General features: G+C 36.9%; 1 protein-coding gene across 1 annotated transcript in view; it reads left to right on the forward strand.

The window, feature by feature from the left end:
- The first annotated feature begins 14,776 nt into the window (after positions 1-14,776).
- The window catches only part of ext1a (exostosin glycosyltransferase 1a), a 95,461-nt gene continuing 92,885 nt past the window's right edge, over positions 14,777-17,352 (forward strand). Inside the window, exon 1 of the mRNA XM_055211340.2 lies at positions 14,777-16,367. Coding sequence (XP_055067315.2) covers positions 15,457-16,367 — 911 coding nt within the window. The 5' untranslated portion in view covers positions 14,777-15,456. The remainder of the gene's footprint in view (positions 16,368-17,352) is intronic.

Genomic DNA, 17,352 nt, shown 5'->3' on the forward strand with positions numbered 1-17,352 from the left:
ACTCCGAGCAGTGAAATCTTGGCGTCACTAGTGTTTTGAAGTCTTGAGGTCAAATTCAAATCTGACAGTCAAGTATTTATCCATAATCCCTTTCTTGCTTCTATCTACAATTCTCAATAAATTACCAATTGGGTGATTCTCACGAAACCATTGAAACACCACGGCACTAATGATTTAATCTTTAAAATCTGTAATATAGAAACATTAAAAAGCATCAGAATTAACACAAAACTGTGTTCTACCTTGCACAATGTGTGAGTTCAACATAAGAAATTATAATAGTAAATTTTATCTCATTTTCTGCTGAAATTCTCATTACCGCAATGTGTCCGGCTGTGTTTGAACATGCGTTATGTTGTAGTTTAATCAAATTAACACAAAAATATTAAGAAAAAAAATAAATGGATGTTTTGCTAGACTACTTTAGATGACAGAAAAATATTTACTGAATATTCATGTATAATAATAATGAAGAAAAATTAGGAAAATTATGTGTCCATGCCTGATGTTCTCATCCTCCGCAACACTTTTTGAGAACAGTTTAACCACACATACATAATTTTAATAAAGTTTGATTTTGAGTGACCAAGCACATGGACCAGTTACTTCAAGATGGCTACCAGGTAAGATCATTTTTTTTACAGTTAATTTGAAATATTGTCTTGTCAGAATGCTTACACAACATTTTGATTATCATTACCGCAACAGATGCTTATTAAATGTTAATTTAATTAATAGAAGTATAATACTTTGATTTTAAATGCATGTGCAGAATCTCCAAATTATGTTCTTTCAGGTTTGTCATGTCATTTTGAAAATATGTCAATGTTGATGTTTTCTGACTGTTGCGGTAATGAGATTTTTTAGGACTAATTTTTCAAATTATGTGACAAAAAGTGTTAAATGATAAGTAAAAGTTTTTAAATGAATGTTCCCATTTACTCCAGACTTTGTTTTTCAATGTCTGGTGGGAAAAAAAGTAAATTTAAGCAATTTTTACATTTTCATGCTTGACATTTTTAAAAGAAAGTTTTCGTGAGAATCACCCAATTACTCTATTTTATTAAGAGAGTACTTTTTAGAGAGGATTTTACTATTTTAATTTTTACACTATTTAAAAAGTGAACAATTTTAACAGACGTGTACACTGTCAAATTTTTTGCTGTAGTTATGCAGCTGTTTCCCAGTAACTTACTGTAATTTATGTTACTTACTGACTACAGACCGACATAAATTTCATCAAATGTAAATAGTCACACAGTAAAATAGTCACCTTTTACTACTTTTTTTTCACAATAAAACTTTAAGGTAATTTAAAATTTAACTTACTACAACGTTTTCACCATAGAATAGAGTAAAATACACACTGTTTACTTTTTTAAAATCTATATATATTTTACATTATTAAAGTGAAATTATCTGTAACAGCTTCTTAAATCTACAATTTTTACTACGGTAGATGTAAAGAATATTTACAGTTAACCAAAAACAGGTATCTACTGTACTGTTTTACACTAAACATTTCTGGAGAAATTACTGGCAACTGTTTGCCAGTAACTTACTGTAGATTTAAATTTATGTTCACGATTAGGCTTAACTGTAATTTCTACAGTTACTTACCACAAAAGGCCCAGTAAAATACCATAATTTTCTTTTCCAGTTAATTACTGTAATATGCATTGCATTATGGGGATTAACATTTAATTTACAGTGATTTACTGTATGTTTTGAATTTGTGGTAGACTGCTGTAAGACAACAGCAGTAGTGCTAGTTGAATAAAATAGTGTTATAAAAGCATAAAATGGAAAAATAAAATATATCTATGAAATGAAATACATTTTATTTGTTATGCTTTTAGTAGTGAAGCAAATTTCAAAATGTGAATTGTTTTTCAGCAGTGCACTGTAAAAATGTTACAAAATCATGCTCACACAATTTATACCAAAATACAACAATACCATAGATTGTAGAAATCAATATAGCTTAATGTAAATATTTACTGTTAAATTTACAGCACTTGTTTACAGTGTAGATAGACAGACAGAGACAGGTAAGTAGATGGCAGAAAGACAGACATCCCAAACTAAACTACTCTAATGAAGTCGAGAAAAAAATCATTTTATTTCTTGTGTGTAGTTTGCTGCAGGCCTTCATTAACTTCTGTTAAAGATGAAGTGACTCTGTTACCAAAGGCTAGTCATTAAAGGTTCAGGTCTCTTTCATGGTGCTAAGTTGATTTAAACTGGTCGAGGTGATTAAGGGCGTTCACTGTGCAGACCCAAGGCGATTCTTGACCATTGATCTATACTGCGCCTTTGATAGAGGGACTAAATGAATTTAGATCTCGCTGGCAGGCTGGAATTTTGCAGAAAACAGAGTCAGTGTGGAAGGGACTGTGTCAGATTAGAAATCAGTAGCAATGGGTATGTGATGTATTATTAAAACACTTGCATGGTAGATGTGTATGCCCAAAAACATTACTGGCCTTAATTGAACCCAATGGCTGGGTTTGTCCCCTTTTACCATTCGACACTGAGATGAAAATAACCTAGCATTTTTTAGAGAGTAAGCAACATACGCCTGTTGGACATTGGACACTTAATATTAACTGTTTTTAAATATATAATAGTTTGGTTCCAAAACGAGATACATGATAACATAATAATAAGGGGGCGTGCACACCAAAGCTTTTAAACGTGGTTGAAAACGACAGGCGAACGCCAACTGCCAGCCTTTTTCAGCGACTGCCAGCTTTTTTCTGCTGAGCGCTTTGGTACTTCTACATTGTTTATCAGTCATTGTATAATACGCCGGTGTGTTTTTGTGATACTTGTCCCGCCCCTCCTCCACTGTGATTGGACGGCCGTGTGAGAACTTACATTGACGAGCGGAGCTTTTCACTCAAAGTTGAATCTCTTTCAACTCTTGACGCTCAGTGCTGAGCATGGAAAAACCGCAGAGCTTCGGTTTTCAGTGCGGAAAAATTCACCAGCTGTTGGCTGTTTTGCAAAACACCGTGCTTCCATTGGAAACAATTGAAAACATGCCAGCCACGGCCGTAAAAGCTTTGGTGTGCATGCCCCCTCAGCACAAATAAAATGCCAGCTGCTGGCTTTTTTGAAAATAGCAGCGCTTCTATTAAAAATAATTGAAAACATACGGCGTAATGGGGTGTGCACACCGAAGCTTTTAAACGTGACTGAAAGGGGGCGTGCACACCAAACTTTTAAACACGGCTGAAAATGCCTGGAGGACGCCGAATGCCAGCTGAGTGCCAGCTTTCTTCTGCTGAGCGCTTTGGTAGCTGTGATACTTGAGCTGTGAGCTGGTTGGTTGCTGTGGTAATGTCCCGCCCCTCCTCCACTTTGATTAGATGGCCGTGTGAGAACTGACATTGACGAGTGGAGCTTTTCACCCAAAGTTGAAATTTTTTTAACTCTCGGCGCTCAGAGCTAGCCGAGCTTAGAAATAGCCGAGCACCGGCTTTCAGCGCGAAAAAAAAACTCGAGGTGCTGGCTTATTTGAAAAACGCTGAGCTTTCATTGGAAACAATTGAACACATGCGCCGGCCGCGGGCGTAAAAGCTTTGGTGTACACGCCCCCAAAACGCCCAACGGACGCCAACTGCCAGCTTTTTTTCAGCTGAGTGCCAGCTTTCTCTTTAGCTGAGCGCTTTAGTTGCTGTGATAGGGTGTGTGCACACCAAAGCTTTTAAACACGGCTGAAACGCCCAACGGACGCCGACTGTGATATTTGTCCTGCTCCTTCTCCACTGTGATTGGACGGTCGTGTAAGAAATGACATTGATGAGCTGAGCTTTTCACCAAAAGTTGAATATTTTTCCATTTTCGGCGCTCAGCACTAGACGCGAAAGAACCACCGAGCGCTGGCTTTCAGCGCGGAAAAGAAATGCCAGCTGCTGGCTTTTTTGAAAAACGCAGCACTTCCACTGGAAACAACTGAAAACATACGCCGGCCGGTGGCATGAAAGCTTTGGTGTGCATGCTCCCATACTTCTGCTTTGTTTATGGATTGTTGTATGATGCATCGGTTGGTTGTTGATCCACTGTGATTGGACGGTGAGTGTGAGGACTGACATTGACGAGCGGAGCTTTTCACCCAAAGTTGAATATTTTTCAAATTTTCAAACACAAAGCTTTGGTGTGCATGCCCCCTAAAGGGTTTAGTGTGCACCCCACCTAAACATGTTTTGACAAACATTTAAAAAAAACTGTAAAAACTTTTTGGAACCAAACTCATTATATATTTTTAAATGATAGTTCACACAAAAATTTTTATTTACTCACCATTATCATCATTTTTGGGTGAACAATCCTTTTAAGAACATATTTTTGTCTGTCAATTTCTGAGACAACTTCCAAAACCTTTGTAATATTTATTTTAGCATTGATAACACATCTAAATAGATTTTTTTGTTTGTATTAGATGACATACATCCTTTCACACATATCTTTATGCTATAATCTTATTAGCTATTTTCTCTCTCTCATGATTAATAATACCTGTCATCTCTTTTGTTTTTTGCTCTTGACATTATTTATGGGCTTTAACTTTCTTTGTGACTTTTTTATGTTTAATTACCAAAGGATCTTTTAAATAACGTATGCGTTAAACTGATGCTTCAGATTTTCATATGTTTAAAATGTTGCGATTCATCTGGTTGATTTGTTTCATGCTTCAGAACTTCTTGTTAAAATGCTGGAGAACATGAATAAACAAGAACAAAAGGCATTGAAAAAGTAAGCAGGTTCTGGTGTAAAAAAGAGCTGCCTGAGGGCGTTGCCAAGACTGCAACTGCCTATGGTATGCCTCAGGGTCACCCGTTAAATAAACCTGAGATGCTACAGGTCCACATGTGAGATCCCCTTAGCATCCTCTCGTCTCTGTTTGGCATGGTAATGAGAAAAGGTGATGGCATTGCTTAGCATATCAGACACAGTTGGTATTCAACAGAAACAGCTCTGAGAAATGGGACTAATCAAAATGTGCAAATTAAAACTCCCCGTGAATTGATTCAATTTTATCCAATTGAAATTCCACACAGGCTCAGGTTCAATTGAAATATGTGCAAGCCACCAAGGGGCCACAATCTCATATTATATAAAGGGTGCGAGATATTACCTTGACATGTGGTCTGCCTTGTTAACTCCAAAATGTAAAATATGTTATATATTTTCCATGGAGCTAGTAGTGTGGAATTTAAATATGTGTTTGGCTGCCTTGATTTGCATTTCATCCTTTTTTACCCTCCCTCCATGTAGATATTTCACAATGTGTATTTGATGAAAAATATTTGAGTGCATGATAAAATAAAACTCAATCTTGTTTCAGAGAGGCATGAAAACCAGACAATAATGCAGCAGGACTTGTTTAAATGTTTAAGGGAACGTCAGATGAAAGACACAGCTGGAGACCTAAACGCTCTGATGTGAAATTAGTTTTGATCAAAGGTCTGTCTTCTTGTCTTATGTGAACACGTTGAAACTGTCAAATGTATTTGCATATAAATGGTGCCCGTTTTGGGCAAACTTAATGTGCTGAGGTTAAAAACAGATTTCTCATTGCTTTTCTTAAGACGTGCCGTGGGTGTGATGTCAGGAAAGTGGTATCCAAATAAATAGATGAGGCTTAGTGAAGGTGAGGCAATATGGGTTTGGGCCAGGTAAGGGACGGAGATCCCAGTGGCAGCCTGACCCGGAATGACCCGGACCTTACATTTCATAATTTGTTTTGTAAAGTAAGTCAAGGGTCTCAAGGACTTCTCTTCAAGGGGCGCTAATTCAAAATATGTGTTCATCATGTCAAAATACACTCACCTAAAAGATTATTAGAAACACCATACTAATACTGTGTTTAACCCCCTTTCGCCTTCAGAACTGCCTTAATTCTACATGGCATTGATTCAACAAGGTGCTGAAAGCATTTTTTAGAAATGTTGGCCCATTTTGATAGGATAGCATTTTGCAGTGGATGGAGATTTGTGGGATGCACATCCAAGGCACGAAGCTCCACCACTTCCCAAAGATGCTCTATTGGGTTGAGATCTGGTGACTGTGGGGGCCATTTTAGTACAGTGAACTCATTGTCATGTTCAAGAAACCAATTTGAAATGATTCAAGCTTTGTGACATGGTGCATTATCCTGCTGGAAGTAACCATCAGAGGATGGGTACATGGTGGTCATAAAGGGATGGACATGGTCAGAAACAATGCTCAGGTAGGCCGTGGCATTTTAACAATGCCCAATTGGCACTAAAGGGCCTAAATTGTGCCAAGAAAACATCCCCCACACCATTACACCACCACCACCAGCCTGAACAGTGGTAACAAGGCATGATGGATCCATGTTCTTATTCTGTTTAAGCCAAATTCTGACTCTACCATCTAAATGTCTCAACAGAAATCGAGACTCATCAGACCAGGCAACATTTTTCCAGTCTCCAACTGTGCAATTTTGGTGAGCTCGTGCAAATTGTAGCCTCTTTTTCCTATTTGTAGTGGAGATGAGTGGTACCCGGTGGGGTCTTCTGCTGTTGTAGCCCATCCGCCTCTAAGTTGTGCATGTTGTGGCTTCACAAATGCTTTGCTGCATACCTCGGTTGTAACGAGTGGTTTTTTCAGTCAAAGTTGCTCTTCTATCAGCTTGAATCAGCTTCTCCTCTGACCTCTAGCATCAACAAGGCATTTTCACCCACAGGACTGCTGTATTACTGGATGTTTTTCCCTTTTCACACCATTCTTTGTAAACCCTAGAAATGGTTGTGCGTGAAAATCCCAGTAACTGAGCAGATTGTGAAATACTCAGACCGGCCTGTCTGGCACCAACAACCATGCCACGCTCAAAATTGCTTAAATCACCTTTCTTTCCCATTCAGACATTCAGTTTGGAGTTCAGAAGATTGTCTTGACCAGGACCATGCATTGACGCAACTGCCATGTGATTGGGTGATTACATAATTGCATTAATGAAAAATTGAACAGGTGTTCCTAATAATCCTTTAGGTGAGTGTATGTGTTCAATAAGTGTTGAATCCAAAGCAATATACAGTGCATTCAAGGTATACATTTTATCAGTATGTGTGTTTCCTGGGATTGAACCGAGGACCTTTCTGCTGTTAAGTAATGCATTACCTGTTAAGCTACAAGATAAAATTACCCTGTTACCCTGAAGTCGCTATACCGTACATGTATCGGCCTGTTTATTATGTGTCCTGCAGAGATTAGACTTTAGGAATTCAGCACTGTTTATAAGATTCAATTCTCATAACACCAGCATAAGCAACAAGGAAAGATGGTATTAATGTGCTTTTGACAGCTTGATTATTTATACATCAATTACACTTGCACATTGACGGATGGCTGTGTAAAGACAAATGTTATCTAGTGAAATCGAGACCAAGCCAGATCTTAGTGGATTATAACACAAAGGCACGTTGTCTGTACATGGAGTCAGACCAAGAACATTGCACACCGCTGTATATTTTTTTGCAGGCAGTTTCTTGTTAATTGTATCTTGTTTCAATGTTTTGATATGTTCATAGCACCATATAACGTGGTTTCGCAATGGGTTGAACAGTCGTTGAAACTGAATGACACGCAGTAAAATAAACATCCCGGGTAATTTAAACTATGAATATGAATCTCAATTCAAGCGAAGTGTTTTGGCAAATGTTCACATCAGATTTGCTCCGTTGTCAATACAGCTTCTGTCATGACTCCATTAATATCAGTAAGCCTTAAAGACCCTATGAAATGGTTCGATGAGTTTATTGCTCTCGCCTGTGTTGACATGTTTGCTGTTAAAACACAGATTTTGCTCGAAAGCAAAGTGTGCTGCATACGTCTGCAAATTTTTAGGCATTACATATGGACATGAAAACATGATTGCTTCCTTTTTTTGGGCCACATTGTAAGATGGCAACTACCAAAAGGTTTTAACTATATGTAAGTCCTATATAAAGGCCTAACATTATTAGCATTGAACCACGCAAACTCTGTATTCATTTTCTAAGAAAAGAAAGACTGAAACGTGTCGATGTTTATGAATACACTAGCACAGAAACGGCATCTGAACACACAGACTTAAACTAACAGCTACAATTTTTTTTTAAACTTAAGTAATTCCAGCATTATGGATGTGACATTTTTATTTAAAAATTTTAAAATATTTTCCTTAAAAGTGCAGTGTGTAAATTTAAGCGGTATCTAGTGGTGAGGCTGCAAATTGCAACCAACGGCTCAGTCCACTGCTCACCCCTTGCCTTTGAAACACATAGAGAAGCTACGGTAGCCGCCACCGGACAAACATGCGGAGACACATGCGGACATACTAGGCGGAGACAACCTAGTAAAAACACTTAGTCCATTAAGGGTTTCTGTAGAAACATGGCGGCACAAAATGGCGACTTCCATGTAAGGGGACCCTCGATGTATGTAGATAAAAACATCTCATTCTAAGGTAATAAAAACATAACGGTTATTAATGTAATGTCTTTATACACCCCTGATAATATAGTTTTGAATATGATTTTGCATATCCTTCTAAAAATTACACACTGTACCTTTAAAGGGACATTCCACTTTTTTTCAAAATAAGCAAATTTTCCAGCTGCCCTGGAGTTGAACATTTGATTTTTGCCGTTTTGGAATACATTCAGCCGATCCGGGTCTGGCGGTACAACTTTTGGCATGGCTTGGCATGGTTCATTGAATCTGATTAGACCATTAGCATCGCGCTCAAAAATAACCAAAGAGTTTTTCCTATTTAAAACTTGACTTTTCTGTAGGTACATTGTGTACTAAGTTAATTAAAAGTTGCGATTTTCTAGGCAGATATGGCTAGAAACTATACTCTCATTCTGGTGTAATAATCAAGGACTTTGCTGCCGTAACATGGCTGCAGCAGGCGTAGTGATATTACGCACTGCCTGAAAATAGTCCCCTGCTATTAAAAGTATCCAAGGGTGTTTTCAAAAAAAGTGGAATGTCCGTTTCACCCCTGATAATGTTCAGACATCAGAAAAATGTAAGTCTTTATTAATGTTTTATTTTATAATAGAAAATATTTACAACACTTTATTGATGTGACAAAAAAGGACAAGTTTTGGGAGAAAACATACTTAATTAAAATGAATTAAAATGCACAAATCAGAAGCAATAAAAATGGATAGGGGATGGCTCTTTTTAAAGAACAAATAATATTTATTTGAATTTTCATGTGAGCATTTATGAGGAAGAAACAACGTTATGGATGTGACATTCTTAAAGCTGCACATACTTGGAAAATAATTCGAAAAATGATTTGCATTATTAGAGGCATTGCATTGGCATGAAAGCTACACTATTGGAACAAATGTGTTAAAAACAACACAATCAGTGTTCATTTAGACAACACACTAAATGCGTTGTCCCAGAATACACACATTATAATTAGAACAACACATTTTGTGTTACTTTTAACAAAACTTGTGTTTTATTTTATTTTCAACACAAAATGACACATTATGTGTTAAAATGAGACATAATGTGTTAAATAGCACACTATAAAAAATGTGTAAAAAAGTTACACGTCCATTCTTAGAGTCTATCAAATATTGACATCAATATTTTTCGTTTAAAGGTGACATAGAATGATTGAACGGAGTATTTATCCTTGTCTGTGATGTGACATGTAGACAATTTTTTTTTTGGGTCTGTAACACCTTAGAAGCTTTCTAAAAACCTCTCTCAGATAGCTCTATTAGGGTGGGGGATTTTAAACAATTGGTTTTGCACCTATTTTGCTCCCCCTACTGGCTTAACTTGCAATCTCATTACTGATTGGCTGACTTTGCTGCCACTCAAAAAATGTAGCCAATTATTTTAAAGTGGAAGGGCAGTTAGATGCCTGTGATGTCATAAGCATCAGTTTTTCCGATTGGGCTGTTTTCTTGCTGACATTTCTAAAAGAGGAATTTCTATGAGACTGAGATGTTTAGCACTTTTTGTATGTTTGTGAATGTGGGTAGACTACCATTATTCAACAAAGACAAGGTAAAAATGTTTTTTTCATTCTCTGTCCCCTTTAAGCTTTTTCATGGTAATGTTGACATTTGCATGGAATCCCTTACTTACAAAATATTCTTATAATTTGTACTATCTAACAAATTTGTATTTTCTGTAAAGTAGCATATGCATTGTGAAAAGTGCTATATAAATAAATGTGAATTGAATTTAAAACTTTTATGTTGATATCATGAGCTCAGATTAGCTTTGTTTGTGCACCATGACAAGCAGCTGAAAAATTCAAAGACTCAGAGAAGTGGTAAAGGTCCCTCATCACCCTGGGTGTCTTTCACACAGCAGGTCAAAACAAAAGCATTAGGACACAGCTGAGATTGTTGACTGTGTCTGCTGTAGATTAGACATGTTGTGATTGTTCAGATTATCAGAGTTTTGTATAATATAGGTTTAGGTTTACCTATATGTTTTATTTTTTTCTAAATATAGAGAGATCATGGGGCCCATTATTTTACCTGCCATTAGTTTTTTAATGTATTGTATTAGTGAAGATTGTTGAAATATGCTCGTACGTAACACATATTTAAAAAGCACCTATTGTCCGATTCATGCACTGTAAAAAAAATCCGTAGAAATTGCAGCTGAGTTGCCAGTAATTTACCGTAGATTTAAATCTATGTTATTTACTGGCACCATTTTGTTCAAAGTTAAATGAACATTAAACATTTACAAGTCTTTGTCTTTACAGAGTAAAACTAAAAAACAGCATCAAGCAAAACATTCTGGGAAACAAAATCTGAAGCAAAAAACAGAAAAAGGTTGATGATGATTTCTGGTTCCCAGAATGCTTTGCATGAGGCTGTTATTGTATAGTTTTATTCTGTAAAGATAAAGACTTGTTAATATTTAAAATTTATTTAACTTTGAACAAACTCTTGCCAGTAAATAACATAAATGTAAATCTACGGTAAATTACCGGCAACCCAGCTGCAATAACATTGAAATTTTTACGGACTTTTTTTACAGTGTGGTTTTACGTTTCCTTTGGTGTGTAAGTGTGTATTAGTACATGTTAACTATATGCAAAAGGTACAAAACCTAAAGTAAATGATGCACGAGTTATCGTGTTCAATGTAAATCTCTTTTCTTGGACTACAACAAACACACAGATTGTAGGCAACACTTTACTTCTTAGGATTTGTGATGTAGTGAAGACCGACATTATCATAATTCCTCCCACTCCCTTACGGCGAGCAAGTTAACTCCTGTTAGCACTGCATTGTTAGCGAATCTTTCAAACATGGTAAGGAGCATCACATTTCCGTCTGACATCAGAGGTATTTAGGCCAATCACAACGTACATATTAGCTTGCCAATCATGGGACACAGAACTTTTCAAATCTGTGCGTTTCAGGAAGAAAGTGAAATCTGGAGCTACAAAAATGTATGTTATGTGGAAAATAATGTGTTTTTTAACCATAAACCACACAAACACATTGTATTATTCCAAATAGACAAAATAACGTTGTTTTTGAACAATGAAATAGGTGTACTCTAAAATGTTGTCCTATACTGAATATAAAACGTCAAGCAATGAACAACATATTTTTTGTAAAATTAAGCATGTGTTAAACATGATTTAACATCAATACAGAACATTTCTTTGTGTTTAACTTTATTTTTGTTGTTTAGGCTAACTTCTCCCATATCCCAATATGATTTATATTTCAACTTAAACCACAGCAATGACCCAGATCCCATCAGCATAATTTTTTTAATTTGATATTGACATACATTTTTTTCAGGCTCATTTCATGTATTATTAATAATAAATTCTTTCACTCACTGTCATTAGCTTTAGAAAATGATGTAGTTGTCATCTGTTTGCCTTCAGTGATATTATCAGACCTTAAGCAATCTGTCAACTGATGAGCCATATGTTACAATATTCCTGTGGTTTCCTCATCTAATAGATCTGTTGGAAATCACATGTTTAATTGGCATGATAACTGATTTAGGAAATTTTATATCAAAAATTAAGATTTATGACTGTCGATTGAACAGATACCCATTTTACCAAAAATAACACTGTGACTACATGCTGAGAAAGCACATGAACTCAATGAACTTTTTAAATCCCTGGAGGAAACATGCATTCCAATGAACACGCGCTTACTTGACAAAAGTGTAGGCCAATGTGTAAAGAAGTGTGTAAATAGTTTCACTGCTTCATCTACTCAGTAAATCACTCAACGATACATTTCTATTTCTATTTAAATAATCTTCACACTAGCCACGTTGTCATTCGGCCAAAATCCAAACATGTTTTGTTATGTTTCAATTTTTACATTCAATTTGTTTTGCAGACGCTTTTCTTAAGTGACTTCGTTTGATTATTTTCACCATCAATTTACTCTCACCAGACAAATGAACAAATTAATTTTATAGATTCACCCCTAAATTCAACAATGAAATGTGAAAAGAGTGAAGACTTTCAGAAAAAAATGGCGCACAACCTTTCAAAAGGTATATATTTGTTACTAAAGAGTTCATATTAGTACCCCAAATGTATTCAGATCTGTATAAATGGTACATATTAGGACCATTTTAAAGGGCACCGTCCCAGTAACAGCATTTGAACCTTTAGAGTGGGCCATGATCAAGCACATATAGTTATGTATGACAACTTGTGTATATAAATGTGACATGAAATATTAGCACCAAAGGAAAGAAGGAGAGGATGGAAGGAATGCTGGACCCGTTCTCTAGAAAACAGGAGGCAAGAACCCCACTTTGATCATTGGCCCGCTGTGGCAGCCGAATATGGATACGGCTCCACAACTTCTCTGGAATGTGGTTTCAAATGCCTCCTTTGCTCTTCGGCCGTCTCAGATGCTGTCCTGCGAAATCACGTCTCTGCTCTCAGACCCCTGCAGATGTACAAACAGTTCAGAGGAACATCCGACGGGCTCCTGCTGACAAATTTCATTCGGATTACATCGCTACATTAATTTTTAAAGCCGTTTCTCTCAGCCAAGCAAATCTACGTGTTGGTAATGAAAAGTACAATTTTAGTGTAATGCTTCATAATGTTTACTCACAAAGTTTTGACTGGAACACATTGAAATTGCTGAAATTGCCAATGTAAATCAATTTGGTCCCTAAGACATTTTTACACAACATGAAACTTAATTCAACTTTTCCAAGAACAATCTTTACTCATCCAGGCCAGTGATTTATTTCTTAAACCATCGGGTTTACTTTAACTATTTGGTCAGTTCCTATCTAGTTCACACTGGAAAATTCTGTCATTATTTTCTCTCATTTTGTTACAAACCTGTATAGACGGTTTCAGCAGTAACAGCATAAAAAAAGTGGCTTTCGTGGTCAACACGTAACTGCCGGTAAACTCTGCTAAGAATAAATGACAACAAAGTACTTTAAACATAGTTTATTTATAAATCAAGCAAAATAAACAACACATAGATTACATAGGAAACCAAAACATTTGTTATTTTCGACAAGGTATTTGTTCAAGAGTTCAGTTTAGCAACTAGTCAGACCATTAAACAACTAAAAACGGAAGTAAAGTTCGGACCAGACGCGTATCAAGTCATCGATGTGGATCCAAATTAACCATCTATACATTTCTTTGTTTTGATGAACACGAAGAAAGATATTTTGAAGAATGTTTCTAAATAAACTGATCCTGAGCCCCATTCATTTCCATTAAAAATTAAAGGGGCCATGGCACAAAGCCTTTTTTAAGATGTCAAATAAATCTTTGGTGTCCCCAGAGCACATATGTGAAGTTTTAGCTTAAAACACCATATAGATAATTAACTATAGCATGTTAAAATTGCCACTTTGTAGGTGTGTGCAAAAATGTGCCGTTTTGGATGTGTCCTTTAAAATGCAAATGAGCTGATGAAATTCAAACACTGATCACAATGATGGTGGTTTGTTGCAATTAAAACTCAATTGTGCTTCTCTCTGCACTAAATGGCAGTGATAGTGCAGATTAAGGGGTGGTATTATTGTAATAAGAGCTCCTTATGACATCATAAGGAGAGCCAAATTTCAACAACCTATTTTTTCATGTGCTTGCAGAGAATGGTTTACCAAAACTAAGTTACTGGGTTTGATCTTTTTCACATTTTCTAGGTTGATAGAAGCACTAGGGACCCAATCATAGCACTTAAACATGGAAAAAGTCAGATTTTCATGCCACGGCCCCTTTAATACGATGGAAGTGAGTCGTGCTCATGAACGGTTTGGTTACAAACATTCCTCAAAATATCTTCCTTCATGTTTATCAGAACAAAGAAATTTATACAGGTTTTTAACAACATGTGAGTGAGTAAATTATGACACAATTTTCATTTTTAGGTGAAATATCCCTTTAACTATCAACAAGTCAATACGAGTATCAAATATATAAATATAGCTTTGTAGACACTTATTATTGTCTCCTTAGAAAACATGTCTTGTTTGTATATTTATTTATTTATTTATTTATTTATTTATTTATTTATTTATTTATTTATTTATTTATTTATTTATTTATTTATTTATTTATTAATAAATGCGGCTTAACGTTTTGTTACACGTTACGTCCAAAAACGACTTAATACGGCCATTGTTGCTTTAAAATAACTTCACGGTCGACAGTGGTTGTGAATGGGTTAAAAAGGTCTTGCACCGCCCGGAAATGACGTTAACCAATCACAGCGCCCTGCATAAGCCGGACGCGTCTGACGTCAGCATGCGTCGTGTGGGGATTGGAATGCTACAATACAGTCGGAACTGGAAGCTCGCGGATTAAAGTGCTGGAATGTATCATTCGCGTCAGATACGCGCTTTCATGGTAACACGAGGAATGAAACCTTGACGATTTGTTGTTTTATTTTTAGGCAACTCTATATAAACGCAGGGTTACAAAGGCAGCCAACCTTCGCGCGTCAACATTGTGGATTTATCACAGCAAAATATGTAAGAATACACGAATTTGTCGGGATTTCCTGTTTTGGGAACTTTCTCCTCAAAAGCCACACGCATATGAGATGTCACCGATCTCCAGTCTATCCTTGGTAATGGACATTAACCATCTATACCTGACATCTGAATGCTGCTGCTTGTAAATTCTCCAGCCTGGATTTCGAGAACACTTCTTTTGAAGTACTTTCTGATGGAGCGCGTATGTCAGCAGTTTGGATCTACATTTCTAATATGATAAAACCAGGCACGAGAGAAGACATAGGCAGATCCATATAAAGGGTTTAGTTTTAATCGCCCACATGCGCTGGATTTGGGATTGGAATCAGAAGGTGGAAGTTGAGAGCATCAAATCCCTGCAGGTTTGTGGAAGATGCTGTCAAGCTGGAGTTAAGATCTTTGGATTCATCAGCAAACACCTCCATCTGGTTCAAAGGACACATGCAGGCCAAAAAACGCTATTTATTTCTCTTCTCTGCAGGCTTATGTATCATTCTGCTCTTTTACCTGCAAGGACCAGCATTCAGGAGTCCGGACAGACGGGATGACAACCATTCACTCTGGCCCCACTTTTCAGGTCCTCTACGAGCCTTCATTCCCTGGGACCAGACCGAGACGAAAGACTATAACATCCGCACATCTCCGAGAAACAAGAGAGATGACAGCCCTGGAGTTTACAAGTGCAGAATGGACTCTTGCTTTAATTTCTCCTTGTGCAAAAGGAATGGCTTCAAAGTTTACGTTTACCCTCAACAAAAGGGCGAGAAGATCTCAGAAAGCTACCAGAATATTTTATCCTCCATTGAGGCGTCCAGGTTCTACACATCTGACCCGGGTCAAGCTTGCCTCTTTGTTCTGAACTTGGACACCCTGGACCGAGACCAGCTGTCTCCCCAGTATATACACAACCTCAAAACCAAGATCCAGAACTCGAACCTGTGGAATAACGGGATGAACCATCTCATATTTAACCTGTACTCTGGGACGTGGCCTGATTATACAGAGGATTTGGGCTTTGATATCGGTCAAGCCATGTTGGCCAAAGCCAGCATCAGTACCGAGAGCTTCAGACCCAATTTTGACATCTCCATCCCTTTATTTTCCAAAGATCACCCCAGGACCGGAGGTGAAAGGGGGTATTTGAAATATAACACAATCCCTCCCTTTAGGAAGTATATGCTGGTTTTTAAAGGCAAGCGCTATTTGACTGGGATTGGGTCTGATACCAGGAATGCGCTGTATCATATCCATAATGCTGAAGATGTGGTTCTGCTCACCACATGCAAACATGGCAAAGACTGGCAAAAGCACAAAGACGCTCGCTGCGACAGGGATAATGCAGAATATGACAAGTAAGTAAAAAAAAATCATTGCTTAGATCATTGAATGTATGAAAGGTTATTCATGATGTCAGACACTTAAATATCATTGCATTAGATAAAAGTTTATTTATTCATTTAAAAAAATCACATCTTTCAAGCAAAACTTTTCAAACAAAATTAAATAGATATATGATGATATTGAGATTTTTTCAGAACTGACTTCAGGTTTTTGTTACTACTATATGCAGTTATTTTTAACCAGCTGGTGTTTAGGTGATTTCAGTATCACTTGTGTTTGCTTCACTAATGTTTAAATGCTGCTTGTGGTATGATGTAGTGTTGCCTTCTTTAAAATGAAAGTTTGTTTGTTTTTTTATCTAATGCAATGACGTTTATATTTATATATTTATAGCACGGGGCTGTTGTTGAATGCGTTATTCTGATTGGTTTAGAAATTTTCCATGGGTATGCATTATTGATTTGAATGCCTTTATTGTGATTTGCATTTTACTGCATACAACGAAATTAGAAGCGCTGCTCCTGATTGGTGTTCAAAACATATAGCCACAGACAATAAACGAGGACCAGAGACAGGAAACATATAAGCACAGACAACCGTGGTATAAGCGAAATAACACACTCCGGTCCTTTGAATTATGTAAGGAATCGTTGACAACAAGCCGTTGAATTTTTATGAAATAAAGCACACTCAAGGTTGTAATGTGGCACAACGCGAAGCGGAGTGTGCATTATTTTCTATTATAAAACGGCCCGTTCTGGTTCTTCATTCGGATTGGTTGAAATGCGCTCTAAGCCGTGATAAAATACCTCGGTAACCCCACGGTTCAGACCGCATTACATAAGTATCACTGCGCCATTGTTGCTGCGTACTGATTTATGAAAATAAACGCCACAGTCTTAAATCATATTTTCATTGTGTCTTTGCTGCGTCTGTGTTGGTTGGGAACTAGGCTCTGTTTCAGCCGCGCTTGATTCTGAGGAACTACTTTGTTTG

This window comes from Misgurnus anguillicaudatus, chromosome 10 (assembly GCF_027580225.2).
Source record: "Misgurnus anguillicaudatus chromosome 10, ASM2758022v2, whole genome shotgun sequence".
NCBI classification, from domain to species: Eukaryota; Metazoa; Chordata; class Actinopteri; order Cypriniformes; family Cobitidae; genus Misgurnus; species Misgurnus anguillicaudatus.